The sequence below is a fragment of the Channa argus genome, chromosome 5, assembly GCF_033026475.1.
Source record: "Channa argus isolate prfri chromosome 5, Channa argus male v1.0, whole genome shotgun sequence".
In the NCBI taxonomy this organism is placed as follows: Eukaryota; Metazoa; Chordata; class Actinopteri; order Anabantiformes; family Channidae; genus Channa; species Channa argus.
Window position 1 is genome coordinate 6,226,145 of NC_090201.1, and position 24,304 is coordinate 6,250,448.

At 38.3% G+C, this 24,304-nt stretch overlaps 1 protein-coding gene across 5 annotated transcripts; it reads right to left on the bottom strand.

Moving 5' to 3' along the window:
* Positions 1-26: 26 nt before the first annotated feature.
* On the bottom strand, positions 27-23,206 carry mitfa (melanocyte inducing transcription factor a). 5 transcript variants are annotated; one of them, XM_067505493.1, is made up of 10 exons: positions 23,102-23,206; positions 19,596-19,855; positions 3,981-4,193; positions 3,769-3,876; positions 3,518-3,626; positions 2,999-3,082; positions 2,587-2,643; positions 2,406-2,481; positions 2,040-2,187; positions 27-1,324 (listed from the first exon to the last, which is right to left on the bottom strand). In XM_067505493.1, the coding sequence occupies exons 2-10, from the start codon at positions 19,608-19,610 to the stop codon at positions 926-928; spliced, it is 1,209 nt and encodes a 402-aa protein (XP_067361594.1). In that variant the 5' UTR covers positions 19,611-19,855; positions 23,102-23,206; the 3' UTR covers positions 27-925. The 5 variants fall into 5 exon arrangements, with proteins under 5 accessions (XP_067361594.1, XP_067361593.1, XP_067361592.1 ...); XM_067505492.1 differs by lacking the exon at positions 23,102-23,206 and adding an exon at positions 10,229-10,317 and having other exon boundaries at positions 19,596-19,706; XM_067505491.1 differs by lacking the exons at positions 19,596-19,855; positions 23,102-23,206 and adding exons at positions 5,959-10,120; positions 10,229-10,319.
* Positions 23,207-24,304: the final 1,098 nt, after the last annotated feature.

Here is a 24,304-nt window from a genome sequence, read left to right on the forward strand (position 1 = left end):
CTTTACAAAATGGAACACACTAGATGCACATCTTCAACTGTTTTATTTGAAAGAGAATTTTGAAAAAAATCCCATATTATACTAAGTATTTTTTTTCCACTCATTTTTGTGATCAGGTCCACAGTTAAAAAAACAATGTACAACGTAGTACAATATCAATATAAGTTTGATTTGCCATATAGAACACTCATGGACTAGCTTTACTTCTGTGTGTCTCATTTGACTTTATTCATCATAACTATTTAAAGTTGTGATGTCAAAAATCATGGGCCATTTTAAATTATATATTCCTCCATAGTGATACACAAGATGAGGTCTTAGTAAAATAAAAACCAAACAAAATAAATAAATGATAGCATCAAATATTAGTTGCAATAATAACGCCTCTATTTTAGCCAATGCCTGTATTATTATCTCTTCAGAACACATTGGGTGCATGGGGTAAACAATACAATTATTTTAAACATGTTTAAAAACAATTTGTTTTAAAAAATGATTCTTTTTTATGTAAATACCATTTCATGCCTTGTGCATTTTCTTATGATTAGATAATCAGAGTTTTAAACAGTCTTGAACTGGCTGAGTCAGTAATCAATTACTTTTATGTGTTATCTCTTGTATCATGGATGGTTCAAGCATATTTGGGATAAATATGAATATTTCTGAGCTTTGTGTCCTACTGTATATATGGCATGATTGCTAGATGCCAACTGAGTAAAATCACATTATATACAACTTTTAAACATTCAGCATCAAATGAGCAAAAAGAAAAACTAAACAAACAAATTTGATCAAGGTAAAAATAACTTCTGAGTTCCTTCGTCCACTCATTCATACGTATTTTTTTAGTCACTTTAAAGTAGGTGGCTCACTGATGGGTGCTACAGATCGAAAGTGTCAGTGTGGCTCATGGCACTGGGCAATGCTAACAGCCATCCTCCTTATCCTCCATACTAGAGCTGGAGCTGTGGTGGCTGCTGACGTTGTTGGAGCCATCCGGAGACATCGAGGATAGCAGGGGATCGCTCGGGGAAATCGGCGACAGGGTGTCGTCCCTTACCAACTCCTTCATTTTACAGGTCCTGGAGTTTCCGTAGGAGTCCCCAGCGTCTGCAGAAATCTGGCCGAAGGTTATGGTGCCATTGTTGAGGTCCAGTGTGGTTGGAGGGGACATGTCAGGAGCCGAGCTATGCTGGTAGAGCTCTGAGTGGCAGTCGCCAAGGACAGGCTCCTGTTTAATAGCTCGGGCCATTAGCTCTGACGTGCAGATAGATGGGGATGAAACCACTGTAAGACCGTGTGCCCGGGCCTGGATCTCCAACTCCTGGAAGAATATACAATAATCAGTGATACAGACCCATTTCATCAATGATGTGTTAAGATGTGGGTTACAGAAGACACCAAGCAAAACTGTTTAGCGCAATGATCCCACGATGGTGGAACGAGCTACCAAACTCGCAGACTCTCTCCCAATATTCAAAAAACTGCTGAAAACAGAACTCTTTCGCATCTTTCTATGCACTTAAATCTCTTTAAAAAAAAAAGATCCTTTCTGCTCTTTTTCGCACTTGCATCTCGTGAGCTGTGAACACTTTTCTGATAGGACTTTGCTTTGATGTTTTCTCATTGACTTAGATTTTTGCTTGCCTTTCACCTCAATGTAAGTAGCTTTGGATAAAAGCATCTGATAAATGACTAAATGTAAATGTAAATGCAAATGTTTGTGTCACCACTGTAAGGTTGGTAAAACAGTAAAGTGTGTAAATAATTTTACATGAGAGAAACAGACTAGTTAATTACCCATTTGCTGACCTTGTTTTAAATTAAGTTAAAATAACAGGCTTCTGCTTGTGCCAGCTTCATATGAAACATTCAAATATGTGAAATGAATTGATAATCTATGTAACACTTGGAAAGAAAGTGATTGTACTTCAATATGTAAACCCAAACGTCTGTGAAATGCTAACTTTAGTCACTACAATTTGTGTGTGTTTGTTGTTTTGAATCTTTTTTTTTTTGCACCCTTGAAAAAAACCCACCTGTATACGAAGCATAAGATGGCGGTTTGTGTGCTCCAGCTTGCTCTGCCTGCACTCCATCTCCTTGGCTCTCTGCTGCTCCCTCTGTAGCTTCCTAATATAGTCCACTGAAGCCTTCAGAATGGTGCCCTTATTCCAGCGCATGTCTCTGGGGTATACATGAGACAAAGGGTTACAGTCAGAATCAGCTGACCAGCTGACCAAAACAGCAGGGAATTCTTCATGGCCCTCAGAGCAAATACGCCATTTCATTTTGGGGAGACTTAAATGCATGAAGAGGAGAATGTTTAAAGCAAAAATAGACAGATTTAATTTATGAAAAGGCAAATGCATTTACATACTCATGGACATCCAGATAATACTTACGGATCATTCGACTTGGGTATCAAAGTTCCCAGCTCTTTGATGCGGTCGTTGATATTGAATCTCCGTCTTCGTTCAACTACAAACCACAGGTCATAGAATAAATCAACATACTGAAATAGCAACCTCTATAAAAGCCTCAAGAGAACGGGCCACAGGATAAAAATCTGATTCTATAACTTACTTAAATTGTGGTTGTCTTTCTTCTGTCTCTCTTTAGCAAGAGCACGCACTTCAGCCTCTGTGAAACATGGAGAAAAGCGACTCTTAGAACTTAAAGTAAAACGTACAGTTTTAACTAAATTAATAATTAGGCCCTAAGTCTATAAAACAAAAGACATCACTCATTAATGTTTTGCATTCTGTGCTGTATGCTGCAAAATAACAGCAGTCAAAAGTATTACATGTTCCTAAAATTACAGTAGCAAATAAAACTAAAATCAGATCATTTAGCTTTTTAGTTTCTATAAATTTATTAATATTGTGTGCGATTTAGTCAAGCACAAAATACTTTGTATAAATACATACAAACACTACAGTTTACAGAACATATTCTTTTTGTTATCTTTTTAATTTCTTCATTTTGCTTTGCTTACCTACTGGAAAGCCTTCTGGCCTTTGATAGTTTTCATACTGGCCACAGGATCCAGGCTTGTCCAGTACTTGCTTCATGCCAGGAGCTAGAGTGATTATTTGGCAAATAATTGACTTCATAGTACCTTGTGCACGTCCAAATTGCACACAATATTGACATTTGCATACAGTAATGCTTTCACATTCTGCATTCCTTTAGAACTGTGCTGGATTTACAGTTTCATGGGGATTTGTAGCCACAGTAAACAGAATGTACTGTACAGTATACCCACAGAAATATCAGGCCGTAGTGAAATTACAAACTTTAGTAACTTTAGTTCTCGTCTTTGTTCAACTACAAACCACAGTTCATAGAATAAATCAACATACTGAAATAGCACCGGTGTATAAAAGCACTAACTGGCCACAAATTCCATCTAAAATCAACCCAAATACCAAAAGTACAGTAAATCAACAGTAAAAACATTAAGCAAATACATAGTAGAGACTGTATATGTAAAATGTTTTTATCAGGTATTTACCTGTGTATTCCCTTTTGATATTAGGCGGACATGAGTTGCTGATTGCTAGGCCTGGGAGTGGAAGTCCTTGATTGCCATACACATCCATTAAATTACCTGACACAGGGAGCTGCAAAATGATACAGGAATCCCATTATCATACATGCTTAAACGGAAAGAAAAGGGGGTCTTGCACTTCTTTAAATTCAAAGTTATATCAAAAATAATATTTTGATAGAGACTTCAAACACAACGAGGATATACGAAATTACCGTGTTGTTCATCTGTAGTGCTGGATCCATCAGTCCAAGAACGTCTTCATTGTAACTAGACTCCAAACTAATAATATCATCAATGACATCATCCATCTGTAGGCCCATCTGTGTAGAGCAAAACATTTTAATTTAATAATTGCAGTTTATTAATTACAATTATTATCTGAATCCAATAAAATTGAAGGTGGTAAAGTGTAGACAAACTGTACCTCTTTCTCACAGTTGGAGCTTAGGGTGAGCAGGGCCATGGGACTGTTGGGGGCGCTGCTGCCAGGCCCAGGTGGCATTCCATGCTCAGGCGGTTGGCTGGGGCACTGGCCGCCGGCTTTCCCGCCCAGGGCGGTGGACAGATACTGCCTTACCTGCTGCCTTTGAGTCTGCTGGATGTGGTACTTGGTGGGATTCTCCAGGTGGGACTGCACCTGCAGGAGCAAGACGTATTAAACCTCAAAATGCACTGTCCACTTTCTTAGCTACACCTGGCTAGTGACATGTGGGACTATCTTTTGTCTTCAGAACTGTGATGCTAAACAGCATGACGCGGTTGCTGGAGGCTTGTCGACTGCACATCCATGATGTGAATCTCCTGTTCCAGCACATCACAAAGATGCCCGATTGGATTGAGATCTGGTGACTGTGACTGAGAACAGTGAACTTATTGTTATGTTCAAAAAAACAGTTTAGATGGACTCATGCTTTCATGTTGTTTATGCTTAATTCCGACCCTAAAATCTGAATCAGAAATCGAGACTCATTCAAAGGTTTTTACAATTTTCTTGTAAATAATTGTCAAATTTTGGTGATCCATTATGAAGGGTGGCCTCATTTTCTAGCCCTTAGTTGACAGGACCCGATGTGGTCTTCTGCCACTTTAGCCAATATTCTTCAAGGTTTGGCGCATGTGGATTCAGTGATGCTGTTTTTTATACCTCAGTTGTAACAAGTGGTTATTTAAGTTACTGTGGCTTTTCTATCAGTTTGAACCGGTCTAGCAATTTTCCTCTGATCTTTGGCATCAACAAGGCAATTTTACACAGAGAACTGATGCTCACTGGATCTTTTCTTATTTTCAGACCATTCTATAAACCTTTGTGAGATGGTTGTGCATGAAAATCCCAGTAGATTAGCTTTTCAAAAACTCAGACAGGCCTGTCTGGTTCTAATAACCACGCCACATTCAAAGTCACGTTTCTTCCTTATTCTGACGCCCAGTTGAAACTTCAGCAGACAATCTTAATGCGCAGAGTCGCTGCCATGTGATCAGCTGATTAGATATTTGCATAACAGGCAGTTAAACAGGTGTACTTAATAAAGTGGCTGGTGTGTGTACTTTCTAACACTTTGGTCTAGTTCTTCTATAAAGTTTATAACATATATGTTGGGTTTTTTGTGGGGTTTAGAAAACCAAGCATTAAGCATCATTAAGCATCATCAATGGCTACACATTAAAACCATTAGTAAGATCAGAACAATGATATAAAACATTTTTAAAGAAAACAGTAAGTTAGGATTTTCATTTAAAATAAGGCCTTAGACCTCTTTCCCCAGTTGATTATGACAGAATAATCCAAATAACTAAAACATGCTTTAAATAGATGTTTTAAATACAGTGCTCACAAAATGAATCAGTTTGTACCACTGAATTATTTCTGTTATTTGTTTCTGTTTTAATTAAAAGATCAATGAAAACACCAATGACCTGAAAACACCATTATGAAATGCCGACTCGATTTCAGACTTACTTGGGGACACTTTGTGTAATTATTATGCTATCTTGCATAAATGTGTTCAAGCCCAAGTCATTCTCTTTAAATTAAATTACCATCTGTGCAAACCCTGCTCTGATAGCTTCATTTACCTCTGTATTGCTGTATTTACTGAAAACCAAAACGTTCGACAAAAAGAATACTGTAGATTAGACTGTAGATAATTTCACGCAAACAAAACAACAAAGCAACTTATGCAGCAATATAAAAAGTACATTTGCATCCATTCGCTTTTGTGCAGTGTCTGGTACATAATAATGTATCAGAATTAGTAACACAGTATTCAACTGTATGTAAATAAATACTATTCGGACCACAAGCTACAGACGAAATATTTCTTCATTGTGATTTTGGTCAAAGAGAGAAAATGTCTAGTTTGTCTTGTTTTTTGGAATAGAGAAAAAAACTCAACCCATCTCACCTGATAGTGGCTGTATTCAAGCATCTCCAACATGTTTTCTGAGTGGTAAATAAAAAATAATTTAAATACAGAATATAATCCCTTTATCTTGTTAGCTTACAACTGAGACAACAAGTTAGCTTGTGCAAACCTGAGAGCAGTCACTAGCACTGTTTAATTTATCCAGGGTTTACGGCGTATTAGTTATGCAAGTTAAGAAATGGGGGTGGGCACTAAAACTCATCCTCCCACTGTGTTGTTCAAGCTTAACTATGAATTTGTCTTTATAGACCCCATTTGACGTCACCACCTCCAGGTCACAAAGGAGTCTTTCTATTGATTGGCCTGCAATCTGCGAACTGTAGCTTGCTTAAGGCCAACTAACGTTTAATCTTTAGTTCTGCTTCTAGCACTATTAGCACAAGTGACGCCACTGTTTCACTACAAACTTACTGTTTGAAAACTCCAACGTATGGTGTGTTTATGAACATCCACACATTTTTTCGACTGTTCGTGGTTAGTTATGTTTAACCGTCAGTTGTTATGCAGTCACATTTGCAGGGCAAAGACCTGATTTTATTATGTTCTGGCTTCAGGGTTCAGAGAAACATATAGAACGTGATGATTGCCTTTTGTCCAGCCTACAGTACATCAGCTCTAATCGTGTTTTATATTAAGTCTGTTATGAATAGCTCTGCAACAAAAGGGAATTTACTGCCTCAAAATTTTTATCTATGCTTTATTTTTGTGAATCAGTTGATCATAGTCAATGGTGGACTGCAAGGGCCCCAGAGGGTTTGGTGACTTTTAAAAAATTTTGTGGCCGGAGATTCAGGCTGGAAGCACACCACTGGTGGAAACAAGGTGGGACCAAGCCATCACTTCAAAAAAAAGCAGTGTAATACACACATTGGCAAGTAAACTTTAGTAAACCCGAACCCTTAACCCAAAAAATGAGGTTGATGTCTCTGTGTAGGGGGATAATGAAATGCTACTATCATGCAGATAATAGAAAAAGTTTGATTGCCCAGTATGGCTGTGCCGTTTAGTATTTTCTAAAATATATCATTATAACATTGTGAGAATGTTTTATATTGGCAATATCATTGCACCTGCACCTGCTTCAGATGTTATCACACCCTGTCAGTATGTACCTGCTTTACATAGTAGTAGACTCAGTAGGTCAGTATCATGTAAAATTATGGGCGATAATGTTTTTGGTGTTAGGTTTACAAAAATGGTTTGGGTTAAGTAAAGATTGTGGGATACATGAAAGTAAAAAACAACCATTTACTAAAGTAGCACCTAATAACAATCTCACACAGGACACCTACTGGTGTGTTTCAAAGCTGAGTTTCGTCACCCACCAATCAAATTAGACCTCCATGCCGCAAGGAAGTATTAACGACCTCAGCAAAAGTCTCTAGCTCTGGTGCCACATTTACTACATTTGTAAGTTGTCACTGATTTCATAGCTATGGACCAAAAATGACTAATAACTCCCCATTCAATGACATGGTGAAATCATATGTCTGCATACGCACCGTAATGTGGGCATCCAATGCAACTACAACAAGCATTGTGGAAGGCTGAGCTTGCATGTTGGAAGAGTTTGAGCAAGAATTATATCTGATACAAACTTTCTTTGTTATTTTGAAACGGTTTGGTTTGGAATATGATATAAATCAAACATCTTTGATTTGCAAGTTGTGTTGAATTTCCCTATAACCAAATGGTGAAAAAAATGTGAATCAAATTTGTTCCACCACCTAAAGCAGAAGCACAACCAACCCCTGTGAAATATTTGTATTAGAAGTGGTTTGTTGCCAGTAGTTCTTATTATATAAGAAAAGTAAAAGTTTGAATGAACTAAAGTAGGTGGGGGCACTGAACCCAAAACATGATGCCACGATGTCATATATATACTGTTATTAATTTTATATAATTAGTTTAGTATTTGAGGACCTTAAGTTATGTTAGTCTGTTTACATGGCTCACAAGACAGCAATTGATGTATCAAAAAGATATTTTTACAGTAGTATTTTGACATCGTTATTTTGTTATGGCCAAAATAATAAACTGTAAAATATGCACTTTTAAATCTATATCACCCACTCTTATGGCCCAGTGTAATGGTTTTGGACAATGACAAAAAAAACGACCTGATGACTGGGAATAGAACCACTGACCTTGTGGTTCAGGGATGACTGTTCTATCAACCGAGCTACAGCTTCCCCTCACAGAAAGTAACAAAAGTACTCAATAAAGGCAAAATGGCTGGTTTTATATTAATATTTATATTTACTGATGCATTAATATGTTCATCATTTTATGTTGCAGTTGGTAATGATGGAGCTTATTTCATACACTGAAGGTTCTGCATCAAATTAATATAATTAATATTATTATTAATTTTCACACGAAAGGTAAAGAAAGAATAGCTTTTTATTATTATACACCATTTTGCATAACTAATTGCATTCGTAAAGGTAACTGCAGTTGTTAAATAAATGTACCAAAGTAAAGTTCAATATTTGCCTCTGTAATATAATACATGCAGGATTTAAATGTACTTTGCTAATTCCAACCACTTTGTTTTTAGTTAATGTAAATGAGCCATCCTCTCAAAATGTTCCGTGACACTGCAATCATGATATCTTTACATTACAAAAGATGAATTTAGGTAATGTCTCACTGGTCGCATACTGGTACATTACCCCTTCATTATTTTAGGGGAACATTCTGCTTGACCATCGGCCACAGCCACAAAGATTTGTATTGTGAAGAGTTCTTTTCTGTTTACTGAGTACTATAAATATTTAAGGAAGGCAGTGTGGATTCTCTGAAAATAAAAAGAGTGCATCAATACTGCAATTATTAAAACCATCTTCTTCTTTAAATTGCACATAAAATAATATTAATAATGACATTCTAGACAGAGTCAGTTACTGTGAGCAGTTGGCTGGGTACAGGACCCTCATGCCAGTTATTGTGTGTTGGTAAATTGAGAATAACACATCACATTTTGAAATAGAATATGGACATAATTGGACAAATCTTAACAAACATTAAGGAAACTATGTATTTTATTTTGGGGGGGGGGTTTTGCTCAGCAGCCCTCTCAGAATGACTCAGCATACCATGGTCCAGTGTCTCAGTTAGGCTCTTTGTCCTCACAGTAAATACTCTCAGTTCATACAAGTATGTACATTTCTACCAAATTTGCCTCAGGAGAAAAATATTATACATTTCTAAAGTTTAAGGACAAGAGTGAATACTGTTGTTTAGAAAATGTGACCCCCCCTTCAGATCTTACAGATTATTTGCACTTAAATATTTTCAAAGCCATAAGTTTATTGTTTTTTCTTTAGCTCAAATTAGTTTTTATTTGCATTTAAGTGTAAGACAGACAATGTCTCCAACCGAGTGCCCTTTGTGCTTATTTAAAATGTTTATTTAGGACATTTTATTTATAATTACTTGTTTGTTGCAAGCTCATAGAAACACTGAATAAGCTGTGTGTGCTTTTGTGCCACCAATAGAATAATTGTAGCTTTTGAGGCTGTAATTAATACTCCACAGAGGGACAACATTAATGCCATGCCAAATTCTTTTCCAATTTAGGCTCCATAATTTAACCGCTGAGTACTTTGCCACAGGAGTGCCGAGTATTATTGCGCTCAACCGAAAGCACATTAAATGTTTGCTCTTCGGAAAACAACAGCCTTGATTATTTACAGCACTTCAATGTACATTTTGTTACTGTTGATGGTAACGAGAATGCGCTTTTATAAGCATCACACACAAAATACCAAGGGCTGGTTTGGTGCTTTTATGATGTTGGATAGTAAACTATCTCCAGAACTCCAGATCCATCCAAGAAAAAAAGGCAGCTTATTAGGATCTTCACATATGCCGAAGCACTTTCAGTCACGCAGCTAATTAACGCAAAATTGTGCCTGCGCATCTCGTGTAATGCTGCTAGGTTTCAGAGCATCAGGTCTTTGTCTAGATTATTGGAAATTCATGAAGGAGCTGAAGAGGTGAACACAAACAGGGGGTTAGGTGCCCCCTGGCTGTACAGAGCCTTATACGATAAAGCAGAGAAAGCATTCTTTGTGGACTCATAGTAGAGCGTTTCTTTGTTTTCCCTCTGCAGTGTGGCCTTTTCCTTCAGCAAAACCTTTGGGTTGAGAGAGAACTATTAACAAGAGATGCATTTCATTTATCCCTACAGCAAGCAGAACTCGTACTTTATTCATAGACTCTTTGTGAGACAGAGGTTTATTACCTTCTCAAGGAGAGCACATGGGTCCATGTTTCAGGCTCATGCCTTGAGGAGCAATAACATTTCGAGAGATAGTCGTCACTCCTTGACCCCTGAAAAGAAACAGAGCCATTCATATCTTTCGGCCAGCTCCACTCTGTTTCTTACTTCCTTGGCAACCAGACATGCTTGAGGGCATTCAGTCAAAAGAAAATAGTAAACATTTACTGTGTGCTAAAGCTTAAGGAGACGGCTCCAACACAGCTATTGATTACTAAGCTGTTGCTTTCAAATCTATTCGAAAGCAAAAGGAGTCAATAAGCCGAGAGCACAATGCATGAGGGATATCGAAGTGATAGAAGATTTAAAATAGCCACATAAATCAGACGTGTAGTAAGCAAGAGATGTTTAGGCATTCAATGACCCCCAATTATGGTGGCTCATAAATATTTGAAGACTTTGTTAGCTTTTCTATGACCGGCCATGTGTTCTTGAAAGATGCAAGATTAAAGCTTGCCTCTAAGAATTGCATTTGCATTTGGAATCAATTGTTGTTAACTGTCAATATCAAGTTCAAAGAACTGTCGCTGCCACAAAGCAACGCTTATTAGGCAGGAAAACCAAAACAAATGCAAGGCAGATAACACATTGGTGAGCTAGGGAACATGAAAAGACCTGTAAGACCATGGAAAACAACTGCGATGCATGACAGAAGAATTCTTTTCCTAGTGGGATAAAAAAAACACTTGGTCAGATCAAGAACACACTATATAGAATCTGTGTCAAGAGAAGACTTGATCAGAGAAAGAGTTTAGCACAAGATTTAAACCACTGGTGAGCATGTATGTCTGCCAAAAGAAATGGTGCCCTTGTATTTCTACATGTGACTGTTGACATAAACAAGTGCTAACTGCTTGGATTCCGCCACAGTGTGTCTCATAGCGCAGATGGACTATGCCCCGAAGCAAAGCCTTAAATTAAAGCGGTCGGTCTGCACTTAGGGCGCATCTCGATTGTTTCGTGAAAATGGTGCCACTGTCCAAATATATACCACCGGGCTGTTTTTAAAAAGTTCATTTGCACTCTAGTCGAGCAAGGGTATTTGGGCGTGTGCACAGACCCCCTCACACACAATTATCTTTCAGTAAAACCTACAGTGTTTCACAGGGCAGGCTGGTGAAAAGAAGTTATTTTAGCAGACAAGTTGTTCTTTTATACATGGTCTTCACAATCCTACTTGAAAAGCATGAAACTGGATGTCCACACGACGCATCACTTCTTGGTCCGACACCATTAAAATCTAAGAGGTTATCTTGTTTATAATGATTAAATGTGAGAATGAGCCTCCTCCTGAGTACTGTAGGCTTAAGATTGTGGATCTAATGCCGGCATAACAAGCTCAACATGTCAACTGCAGGAATATGTTAAATTGCTAACCTGGTAATCTGCGAACAAAGAACGGGGCCCAGATCTCTTGCTTGTTCTGAGCTAATTTGAACCACTGTGAGAGAGAAAGAGAGAGGAGAGAAATAAAAATGGAAAATGACTTATTTAGACTTCCATGAGACACTTTGTGTTTGTAAAAGTTTCTATCTAACTTTGGACGGACTATGTTTTAGGTGGGATCTTTCTGCTAATGACCTCTACGTCATTTAGCCTTTTACTCAGCAGCTTGCTGCACATGTGGTGAGAAAGCACATTAGAAACCTGGTTACGCAGATATATGGAAGAGAAATTGTCATTCTCTGTCAGAAATATGCCTGGGGAAATACGGTTTCCCTAATTCCGTACCACAAATTTAGAAACTAAAGATCCTGTTTACATGACAGTTAGGAAATCAGCTCTCCCAAGAAAACTGACTGACCTGGTTAGTTAGAAAAAAATGATTGAAGATCAGTGAACTCACAAAAGTATAAATGCTCAGCGCTTTTCTACCAATTGGTGCTCAAAGCACTTTACACAGATTCTTATTCCCCCATTCACACTCACACACTGATAGGGAAGCTGCAATGCAGTTGGCCAATAATCACCAGGATTCAGGACATGTGACTGGAGAAGCTGGAGATTGAACCGACAACTGTGGGATTGGTGGACGACCGCTCTACCCCAAAACTCAGAACACGCAATGTCTTAACAAGCATCTGGTCGTGGTGGATCATTCAGTGCTAACTGGGGGAAAGCTTAGACAACTTCATTATAAACCCATAAACTACAAAACTGAAAAAGAAATTATTTTTGAATATTAATCTGCACTTTTTTTTTCTCTTCAGAGATTAATGCTGAAGTTTTTTGTATTTTTACTTTAGATTGCATAGACTCATTCCCACTCAGAGTTGAGCTGTGCAGTGCGAAACGTCTACTTATGGGCCTAAGTGAGACACGTAGCCTCAGATGTACTGTAAGAATGGCATCTTTGACAAGTGTGTTTCTTCTAAATCCTTATTAACACCTGTAGGCAACAACAGAGACTGTGAAATTGATGGGGGGTGGGTATGTTGAAGTTTCTGTCAATATTTCCTTTATTTCATTTATTCCATTTTTTGAGGGGCAGCATGTTGGCTGAGTGATTAGTCCTGCTACCTCACAACCTAGATTCCTTAGCTCTAAGCCAAGTCTTGTTCAATCTAGGTTAGTAGGTCAGTGATGCTGCCATAGCAGGTCAGTAGAGGAGTGCTGCCTCACCTTTGTGAGGCAATTACAATTTAACTTCTCCAGGTAGGATCCTGTTTCTTCCGATTTAAATGCATTCAAATGAAAAGAAGATATGCAGATAACAGATTCTAACCTCACAAGATGTCCCTGGCATCTCCCTAGAGTTAACACGGTGTGACTCTACTCTACAGACAACACAGACCAATTGTATGTGTTATTCCGGATTCATGCTAATGAACGTTGAAAGCTCTAAAAATGCACCATTCACTGAATGCAAGTTGTTGGTCAAATGAACAATGTGAATATTGGTCACAAACAGGGAGAACGCGAGTAGCAAATGCTTCATTCACTCCATGCTCCCAGTTCTGATTTGGGAAGCAGACACCCTCTCTCTACTTTTAAGTCAAAAGTCAAAACCTTCCTCTTTGATAAAGCTTATATTTAGTTATAGTTATGCTGCTGTAGGCTTAGACTGCTGGCGGACCCCCCTCCTCCTCTCCCTCTCTCCTCTCCTCTCACCCCACAATGGTCACTACTGTATGACATTAACTCTGTGTGTTTTCTCCCGTAGTTGTCTTTCTCCTTCTCTGTCTCCCTCTCTCTGTCCCTCTCTGGAGGTGTCCCCGGGCCTTGAAGCTGTGTGTTTTCCAGTGTGCAGCTACCCGTCCTATCAACCTGCCCGATGTTTTGTTGTTGCTTTTGTTGCTCCATCTTTTCTCTCTTCACGTTCCACTCACCCCAACCGTTTAAGGCAGATGGCTGCTCACCCTGAGCCTGGTTCTGCTGGAGTTTTCTTCCGTTAAAGGGAGTTTTCTCCACTGTGGCCTAGGGTTTGCTCAAGGGGGAATTGTTGGGTTCTCTCTATACATCTTTATAGTCTTGACTTTATTCTGTAAAGTGCCTTGAGATGACTTTGTTGTGAATTGGCGATATATAAATAAAGTTGAATTAAATTTATGTATGTCCCAGCACTGTGGTCAACTCTTTGTCATCTTACTTCTCTGACATCGTTTACTCAATGTGCCAGTAAGAAACACATTCAGGGACTGTAAGAAAACACAGGGAAGTTGTGTTTTGTAATAACTAAATTGTCTATGGCGATCGCAGACGCCACAATTCACCCAGCCCTAGCCAAAAACACATCTAATATCTGGTATCTGATGGAAATTCAGTTTTCTAGGGTGTGACATCAGATTAATGAACATGAGTGCAAGCTTGAACAACACTGCAGCAAGCTATGCTTTTATTGCATTAATAGCAGAGCAAATGTGCTGTGAAAAAAACATCAAAAGAGAACCTTTCACTTTTACTGATCTAGATCTAAGAAGAGCAGATCCAGCGTTCATTTCATAGCTCACAGCACTGGTAAGTTTTCGTGTCCTTGTCTTTGTTCTGCTTCTGCTACGCTCATCATTGAGCCCCCACCTCAACCCACACCAAGATAAAAACACCATAACAAGACAAGACCTATCATTGTTGGAGGATGTTTTAACAAATCAACAGACTGGATTTTACTCCAGTTTACTCCAGTTGAAAACAACTATGAAAAATGTTGCAGCAAAATGTCCAAAACGTGTCCTTTTGAGTGTGACTGGATCGTCAGAATCTCACCAAGGCGGGTGGCGTCTACTTTAGATATACTATTTCTTTTAGTGGAACTTTTTTCATGGTTACCCAAATGACTAATAGGAGTAGATCACATGATCTTTGCAACTGTATGTTCACAGATAAAAGGATGCATGGCAGTGAATAAATGAAGGCATTTAAAAAGTGAGACCAAAGTATAAAATCTAGTCCTATTTATGTGGCAAGAAGTATTTACTGATTAACATGAATGATGGAAACACTGAAAACTTAGCTAATCGAAATTGTTCTTCATGGAGTTACACTGGCTTCAGAGACTTTTTCATCTTTTTTATTCATGTTGTTTATCTTCTGTGCCTATTAGCAAACAGATGTGGCCTTCAAAATCCCACTGAAGACATGCAGACTAACAGTAGATCAATAGCTGTAATTTCTTTTTCCTCACTCAATGAAAACTGTTAAATGGCTTTTAATTGGAGCATCTCTATCTAAATCCATCTCACGGTTTCCAGGTTAGGATGCGTCGTTTTTATCATCACTAAAATGCTACTGCTTTTATGATTTTTGACTTGCCCATTTGATACACCGTGAAAAACATATTGCAAATGAAATGAAATGAAAGCAGGAAAATGTTTATTTTCAGGGACATTTAACTCACTGACATCAAAGCTCACACTGAACATAAAAGCTGGATTTTGAGATGATTTGACTCCTGCATGTGCATGAGTTCCGCCATGGCCTCAAGAAATTATATTTTTCTCTCTTGCCAATGCCCTTAGTAACAATTCTCTACAGCAAACAGCGTCTACTGCAGAGACAAACCACTTTATCAAGAGGAGGAGCTTAGGACAAAGACATGTCTTCTCTTCTCTTTACCCTGTGGCTACAGGGTAACATTAGCAAGAATGTAACATCCTCTTCTAAGAATGAGACACTTTGTCCAGTCTGAGTGGGATAAAGAACATGCACTTGCTTAAGTGACAAACAATAAAGCTTAATTTAGCACCTATATAAACACACAGTCTCATTATCATGCCTGGTGCAGGGCCATCAGCTACGTTTACTTCAACAGTGTTAAACAGTAAAATGACCCAAACAAGTATGTTCCCAACAGGCAGCAAGAGTGAAGGCCACACAGTCTAGCGCTATGGTGTTTTTCAAATAACGTACAGAATCAAAAAATAAAAATTCTTGCAGTGCAGTTTTAAAGTTGTGCAGGCATTTCCTTCTCCTGAATACTTAGTTGGTGAGTAAAAATTGAGATGAGCAACTAGGTGTCCTCAGAGGAGTTTAACAAACAAAAGACTCTCTAAGCTCAGCTCCGTTTGAGACCTCAGAGCCTATCTCGAAAATCAAAGAGCACAAAGATGTAGCATTATACAGCTCAATGTGCCTGCAGTTTGAGGAAAAGGTCAGTGTAAACCACCAACATCTGCACGTGGAGTTGAATGTGATGATTTTTAAAAGTCAGGGCTTTTAAAGGGGCATCGAAAGTATATGGCTGTCTTTGATCCCAGTTTTCAATAAATTCAATTTCAATTCAGGATGACATGTTTTTGGGTCGATCAATTCTATGCTCTGTTTAAAAAGTCACAAGCCCTTTATTTTACTTTTACACAGAATCCTACATACTGTACAAAATACAGAAACATGATAGCTCCCTTTTTACAAAAGGAAATTACATATGCAGTTGTGCAATCATTTTGCCATCTGATGCATAATTTGACTGTGAACAACTGTACATGCTGTTATTGTTACAAAAGTGTCCATAACATCGTATACATGTTATACATATACATATATCCACTATATTGCCAAAAGTATTCGCTCACCCATCCAAATAAATGAATTCAGGTGCACAAAGCACAGTCCATACAGACATGGATGAGTGAGTTTGGTGTGGAAGAACTTGACTGGCCTGCACAGAGTCCTGACCTCAACCCGATAGAAAACCTTTGGGATGAATTAGAACGAAGACTGCGAGCACTGTGTATTATGTATTTCATAAACACACTCCTAAACCTCGTGGAAAACCTTCCCAGGAGAGCTGAAGCTGTTTTTCTCTCTTGCTGCTAAATTCTCTGCAATGTTAACTTGGACCTAGTAGCTAACTAGTTGCAGTTGTTGGGCAAAAGCAGCTCTATCACAGGTGATGTGACATTTTCACATGTCACATTTTGGCATGTCAGAGCACGTATTGCACTTTAAGACCTTACCTACACACTCACGTACTCACTGGGACACTTTTCCTAACAAGTCAAAAGGTTTGTCATGAAAACAATGTATATCCCTGATTTTGTACCCACTTGATTTCAAAATGATCCCACTGCATAAAGTACGGTCTTACTTCACCTCTAGCAGCACAACTGCTTATCTTCTAAATCAATTGGTAAGAAATCACAACACATTCTCATCCCACAGAGTGAGATAATGACGTGGCCTAAGGGGTGAAATTGCATCCTTTTTTATGTCCTTTGACATATCATATTGACTCTACAGATATACTTTGGCTTTAGTATAGCGCCACCATTTGACGCCATGGGAACGATATACACAAAAACACTGCATTAGGGGAAGTGGAAAACAGGGTCAGAGTAAGGTTACGTTAAGAGACAACAGCTTCTAGGTAAAGTTAAGTTTGAAGATGAATTACATAAAAAAGAAAAAAAAAAAAAACGCTACAAACAGTGACAACAGCACACACTTACGTCAAGCAATAGAGTCAAACCCTGGTCTCCTTTGGAAAAGTCCTGTGTCTTGCTGCTTCAGCATGTAACACAAAGGGACTGAACAAAGCTGTTAAAAATTAGATACAAATAGTCGTATCTGAAGTATAAAAGACAAATGCTTGATTATATCCTTCCCAGGTCTACAAGTAATTGCTAGATGTGAAAACATAAAGAAATGCAGTATTCTACTTTATAAAAAAGATAGCTACACATGGTGGCTATAACAGGTGTAATCTTAGTTTAAGCAAATTTTTTTGAGGCTGAGGACCTGAGGTTTTCAAACTGTGAGGCACATGTCTAGGAAGGCAACGCATGCCAGCAAAGAAAAGCAAAAAAAAGCAAAGAGAAGTCATTGTTTGGCTTGCTTGTCAACACAGTCTGCAGTCTGAGCTGCAATGGTGTCTGTGATGGGTCATTGAAGCATTTGAGGTATTTTGAAAAACCTCTGGGTTCATCTGCCACAATTTGGTTAAAATCTCAATCCTTGTTGGACTTGTAACAATGTAAAATCTGCGCGCAGACACGTCCTGGAAAAAAATGTGAATATTTATACCAGACCTGGTAACGGTACAGTCAGTATTGAATTAAAATTGCAAGTTTTCCAAATAAACAAATAGATACATACAAACCACTAATAAAAGTAGAGGTTTATTGGCTTAATTTCACTTAAAGTACAAAAGTAAAATTACTCCACAAAGAAAACATTATATTTTAAATACTACTGCTATATTGATACTGTCAATACAAACATAAGATGTCTTTAGCGCTTTATGTCCTGACAAGTGGTTAATTTCTAATGATACATCACTATATAATGGCTCATCATTATTTTATGAAAATGTTATTCAAAATAAAAAAATTTAGTGAAAAGGTAGAAAAACTGCTTTTAATGTGATGAATCTGACAAATTAACTTAATTTACTTTCAACTTCTACCCCCAAAGCTGCCAATGACTAAAAGAGTTTCCTTTAATTGTTTGTGACCCACGCTGTCAAATATTAAAAACCTCAGAAATTGATTATTTCGTAGTGTTTTAATTACGTTTCTTTTTTAGAGAACAAGTAATGACACTGTTTGCAGATTTATGGTCTTCTGCATAAATTAGTAATGAAACTTGATCTGAAAAATCCCCAAAGTCAAAGATATTAACAAACACCATATTTCTCATCTGATAACAGTGCCATTACTTTTTCTTGTGAAATTATTTGTTACTTGAAACGTATTAAAGAGGTTAAAAAAAATCTCCTTCCTAATCCCAGATCACCTAATTCTCACAGAGGTCAGAAGTAACCTTGCTAATTAAGGGCCCCCTTCCCCTTTGGACCACTTCGTCTGAGCTTTATGTTTTCACTTTCATGGCCCAGCAGCTCTGCCTGCACTTCCAAGCAAATTTTTCCTTGCCTGCATAGCTTTATGTGGGTCTTTCATGTTCCACCAAGAGGTTAGGTTCAAACTATGATCAAGTTTGTCCAGGAACCTGGCATCACTGTCTGGAATCTGTGCTTTAAAAATAATACAGTGTACATAAGAAACAAGTTCCGCCAAATTATTTTCTTGCTGTGTTATTAGTCCAACCTCTTTTGGTGCAGCTTGCAGAAGAATAAGTGTATATTTCTACTTCCTAAAAACCTAAAGTTGAATTCTCATGGTAAAAATTAATAATATAATAATACTATGCAAGTAATGTGTACTCTGCGGTGCGTTGACTTGGCAGTGAACGCACTGGCAAGTCAAGGAAAAAAAGGTACTTTTGCCATTAATAGCTCGAATAATTTGTCTCCACCACCCAATAGCAGAAAAAACATTCATATTGCAGTACTTAATGATATCACACGCATATCTGTAACTGTAGCTGCATGTCAGGTATTTAACTGTTGTCAAAGTTTCCCAGGGGGAGCATGAAAACTGATACTTGCTCTTGAACAGCCTCAAAATGCACAGATAATGTGTAGTCAAGGCACAGTAATCTTAATGATCTAATGTTCCTCAACTTAGTAATACACAGGGTTCTTTATCTTCCTAAAAGAATTTTCTCAACTTTGTATTCTCACATTTTCAGGGTTCATTTGGTCATACCAGGACTCAAATGAATGAAAATGTGTCAGTGTAGTGGGGCAAATAGGATTAAATGAGTTGAATGCCAAATGTCTGGACACAGGAATTCTGTCAAGAGATAATCCCTAGAATGGATTTAACACAGTCCACTCTCAAACAACTGTATTTGTCTCTAAGAGCTGACACAGAAGGAGGAATATCTGAAGTTTATGATCATAATGAATTTGTTATTTAAAGATAGTGGAGCCAATTAATCCACTTTAGAGTATATCTAAACTGAAATCAAGACAGTATCCAGCATTATGTTGCCTACAGTACCTCACATCACAGCTGTCTCTCATACAGGTATGTCAGAGTCAAGACAAGCTTACCTTGAGAACTTCCATTGGCGGTTGGCTCACAGCAACCTGGCTGGGGGGAGGTGTGACATGGACGTTGGAGGTGTGTTGCGTGCGGTTGTGTAGGAGGTTGCTTGTCGTCTTCTCTCTGTGCTCCCTGCGCTCCTGACCCTGGCGGCGGACAAGTACTGGGTGCTCCTGGTGCCAGATCTGTGACGTCACAGGCGTTGGAGGGGGAGAACTCTGGGAGCACTTGTAGAGGCCATGCAGGTCTGTGGGAGCACTGAAGACCCCTGCCCACCCAAGGGCAAAGGCAGCAAGGAGGAGTTACACAGACCAGGAATATGGTAGAGCGTATAAGCATGGCCAGTGGCATTTGTCTGAGCCATCCTGAGTCAGTGACTAATATGAAGTATTGTAGTGGAGTACAATATGATGATTGAGGGTGAAGGAGGCCAGAGATTCTTTTACTGAGAATATGCTATTGTTCTTTGAGTGAGCGAGAAAGATGCATTTATGTTCCAGGGAGGTTAAACAACACAGATCTGACTTGTGTTTTGTACTACACTAACTTAATACGTTAATATAATAAAAATGTGAACTAACTTAATGTTTCATTTCTTATTATTGCTGCATTAACTTTTTTTGTTGTTGTTCTTGGTCACTTGCAGGATCAAGATGTGAACATATTTCACGCGTTTAAGTGTATACAATATACACTTAATATAATGTATAATATAATATAATATGTAAATTAATACAATATACACTTATCCACATCTAGCTAACAAAATATATGGATAGTCATTTGAAGTCATGTTGTTTCGACCTGACAATTCTCTCTCTCTTTAAGTGAATGGTTTGGTCTCCAGTCATTTAAGAGCCTTAATAAAGAAATGAGGAATCCTTCCTGAAAACAAACTAATGCCAACGAGAGAAGTGAAAGTGAGACAAAAGTTTAGTTGCAGCAAGAGCTGCATGCAAACAAAATAAAACACTCACTAGAGTTGATCAAAACTCCAAACTTATGATCATTTTTGGGAGTATTCATCACTGAATGCACCTCCTCATACATATACAAAATCTTTTGATCAGTTGTTGCATGTAGAAATATTAATTAGAGCAGCTTTAGGGTACAATTTAGCTTCCCTTATTTTGCATTGCCCCTATAATATTAGCGTGGAACTTCAAGTCTCTAGCTGAACGGAAGCATGACATAAGTTGTTAATTCTGCCCACTATCAGTGGCCAAACAGTTTGGTAAGATTATTAGACCTAAATTCACTCCCTCCATACTATGCCAGCTTCATTTGAAGGATAAGCTGGCTGATTATGTGCTACCAGACTAGTAATAAACAGTCTGTTCTGAGGTTTGAGCCTCAGTCGAATCACTTTCCACCTTTACTCAAGTGTAATGATACACTAAGTAAAAACTCAGTCGGCCCAATCTGAGTTCACCCTGTCAAGTCTGCAGAATATCAAAGCAGAGCCTGCACATCCAAAGCTGAAATGGATCTGGCAGTGCACAGGCTGTCAGGATGAGGCATTCCCTGAGAAAATGATCCTTTTGATAAAACCACATCAAATCCTTTCAGCCTGTGCAGCTGTGTGATAATCGCACTAATTAGGCCGGCGTGTCAAACCTAACTCTGGTCTAAAACCGTTGCTTCGATGTAACCAGTGGAAGCACTTCTAGACTAGCAGGGAGACTCAAAGACCTTTGTTGGTTTTAATGATGATGATTATAACACAATGTTAATAATATCTTACATTTTCCACACACACAAAAAAAAAACTATACATTGTTCTTGAAAACTAAGGTTGCTCCTTTTATTGAGGCACTTAGCCAACACAAATACTACAGATTGCTAACCCCTGATGCCAAAGTTTGATTTATTGTCTCACTTTTATCTGAATGGTACCTTTCTCTGTTGATCGGTTTGGCTATGACTGATAATGGACATTTGTCCAAATGTGTTTTCCAAATTTTTTGCAATTCTTTCTTCCCAGAAATCTTTTGGAATAAATAAAATAAAGATTTTCAAGTACTCACTTTAATCGATCTCATCCTTACTACAACATCTTTGCTTAACAGGGTGGTTGTGGGATTCCTTCTAAAATTGGATAGATGACTGAAACCACCAAAGATAACAAAGCTACCTATAGAGTTTTACTAACAGACTGCTTGTAGTTCAGTGCCATTCATAACCGTGGTTGTATTATCTTCATCCTTAGATATCGTCAGACAAATAGTGGTTGTTCATCATGATACCTGGGTCACAGATGGCTCCATTCTAAGAACTACAAAGGTAGGATAACTTCACTTCAATTATTTTAAACTCCCTTCCACCCAAAGTCACACTGCTAAACCTAAAACACCAGTTAAAGCTTTCATTTTTCGGTAAGGGATTAAAACACATTTTCACTGTTACAAGATTATCCGAGTGACTAGACAACCTAAATGACTGCATCATGAAAGCTGAGCTTTGGGAAGTAAAGAGATATGGGTCAAGATGAGGCGAGTGAGCAAAAGAGAGACGGTTATGGAGATGAGAGAGGAAGTCTCTGTGCAGCGCAAACAAAAACTCCTGATCACATTCAGTAGGTCTAATTACCACAGAGATAGCTATTACAGTGGAACCTATATTTTCAGCCTAAAAATACAAACCTAGCTTATTATATATTTTATATATCTTATGTATCTTATATCTTATATATTGTATGGTATAAAACACATTTTGATTACATTTATGGTTTGTACAATTTAAAGTCAAACTGATGCAAAATCAATAAAATGATGGTGTATATAATTTTACTAAATACCTTTTAGTACACTTTGGTAGGTGAGCTAGGTAAGGAGTCCCATAGAAAGAGAGACAAGATGACTTAGGAGGGTGGGGTTCAATCCGGTGGCCTTCTGGATCCCAACCTGATGCTCTACCCATTGAGCCACCAGGCCGCATCACAACATCTACTGTATTTATCACTGCTCAAACAGTCAAACCAGCTAATGTTAGCTAGCCTGCTAACCAACGAGCAGTCTGTTGCATCAGTTATCTCAGCAACTGCACTAGTAGGTTTTAATTGACAAACCTTTACCTTTGTGCTGTTCACTGGTAATCTTTGCATGACACACATCAGTCCAGATGCTTTTAGGTTCACACCGGAGCTGATCCCACCTTGTCAGTGGGCGCGTGACAATACGTATGTAAGAAACAGCCCCAACAACAACAATGTTAGAGCAGAGCTGGAGATATTCCCACAGCTCCACTGGTCTAACAGCTCAGCAAAAAAGACTGAGGGGAAACGGGACACAAAGTTCAAATGATTTTGAGAGAGCTTTGGGGCTTTTGAGAAAACATCCAGGGCTTAATCACGCAAACGTTCCACCTGCAGCTTACATGTTGTCAGGCACTCATCTTAACAGCCACTGAAAAAGGTGAGGTCATCTGTGACCATTATATTTAAACAAAGAGTCATTAATACTCAGGAAAAACAAGGAAACCTTTAATTTTCAGAGGAGAAAGAAACGATTCTTACCTTTTTAATTTCATGTTAGTGGTTCAAGAAACCACTTCACTATTGGTGTGGTTTGAGGAATTGGGCCCTTTTAAAATGCTTAAGGACGTCAGGACTTCCCGGTGTGACACAATACAATAATGTCTCACTTGGCAGTTAACACCCTGACACACAGTCCCATTTGTTTCAACTTATGTGGTTTCATTAGACATACTATTTTAGGGAAGGAGGTTGAGCGGTTCTCCGGTTTTGCAAGCAGAGGCAGTTATTTAGCACACTATTCCCTGCTGCCGGTGAAAGGTGCTACTGTATGAGAGCAAGAGATTAAGTACGTAGGTATTTTAGTTAAGAGGTTTTATAAGGTCTGAACAAGGATTTTGCCTACGGTAACTGGCTGTTTGTTACAACAAAAAACTGTCCAAAAATGATATTTCTTTGAAGAAATTGTGAACTTTGTAGTTGAGTTGCTTCTAGAAACATCAACTGTTTTGGATCAAAAATGTTGATTAACATTATTACATTGAGTTATGAAGAAAAAGCTTTGGATAATCACTTTAAAGCAATACTCTCATATTTTTGGAAATTATGTTCATTTCTTGCAGAGAGTAGGTTTCATTAAGCTTACTATAATATTTCTCCATTGCCTATGAGACCACAGCCCATATTTTAAATTCGGATACCACCAAAGTAGCTGATCCAATCATTGTGCTAACTGGCTACCTTCTCCTGTCTGTCTAAGTCTCTCCATGCCAGGAGAGCGATGGCTGAGACCGAGTCACCAGCTCTGGCGTTCAACGACGGGTCAGGTTTGTGGAAAGGGTGCTGGAAAAGACAGTGGTCGCTCAGCAGGACCCTTTCCCTAACATCTATGGGAATATATTCAGTTTCATACAGCATACATTATGCCACAAGTGCAACTGATGCCCGTGTCTGACCGAGGCCTTGTCACTTTTAAATGATATTCTGATTCTAATGTATATAACATACAAAACAGACATGTAGTTTACATGGCCAATACCAGACATACAAATATAAATACAGTGACATGCAACAATAATTATTATGGATAAACAAAACAGACCATCATCAATGATTAAGGTGCTGAAATTATAATTCTTGCGAGATGCTTTCTCCAGTGTCAATTGACATGGAGCTGCTGTCTACAGTATAAATTGACTTAAAGCTAATGCTAAGAGTAAATCCACATCACCTCTAGGTTACTGG

Coding starts and splice junctions, on each gene's coding strand:
- mitfa (XM_067505491.1), bottom strand. CDS start 5,991: ATGTTGGAGATGCTTGAATACAGCCACTATCAG. Junction 3,083..3,517: donor TATCAAAAGGGAATACACAG/GTAAATACCTGA, acceptor TAATCACTCTAG/CTCCTGGCATGAAGCAAGTA. Junction 2,644..2,998: donor GCCAGAAGGCTTTCCAGTAG/GTAAGCAAAGCA, acceptor CATGTTTCACAG/AGGCTGAAGTGCGTGCTCTT.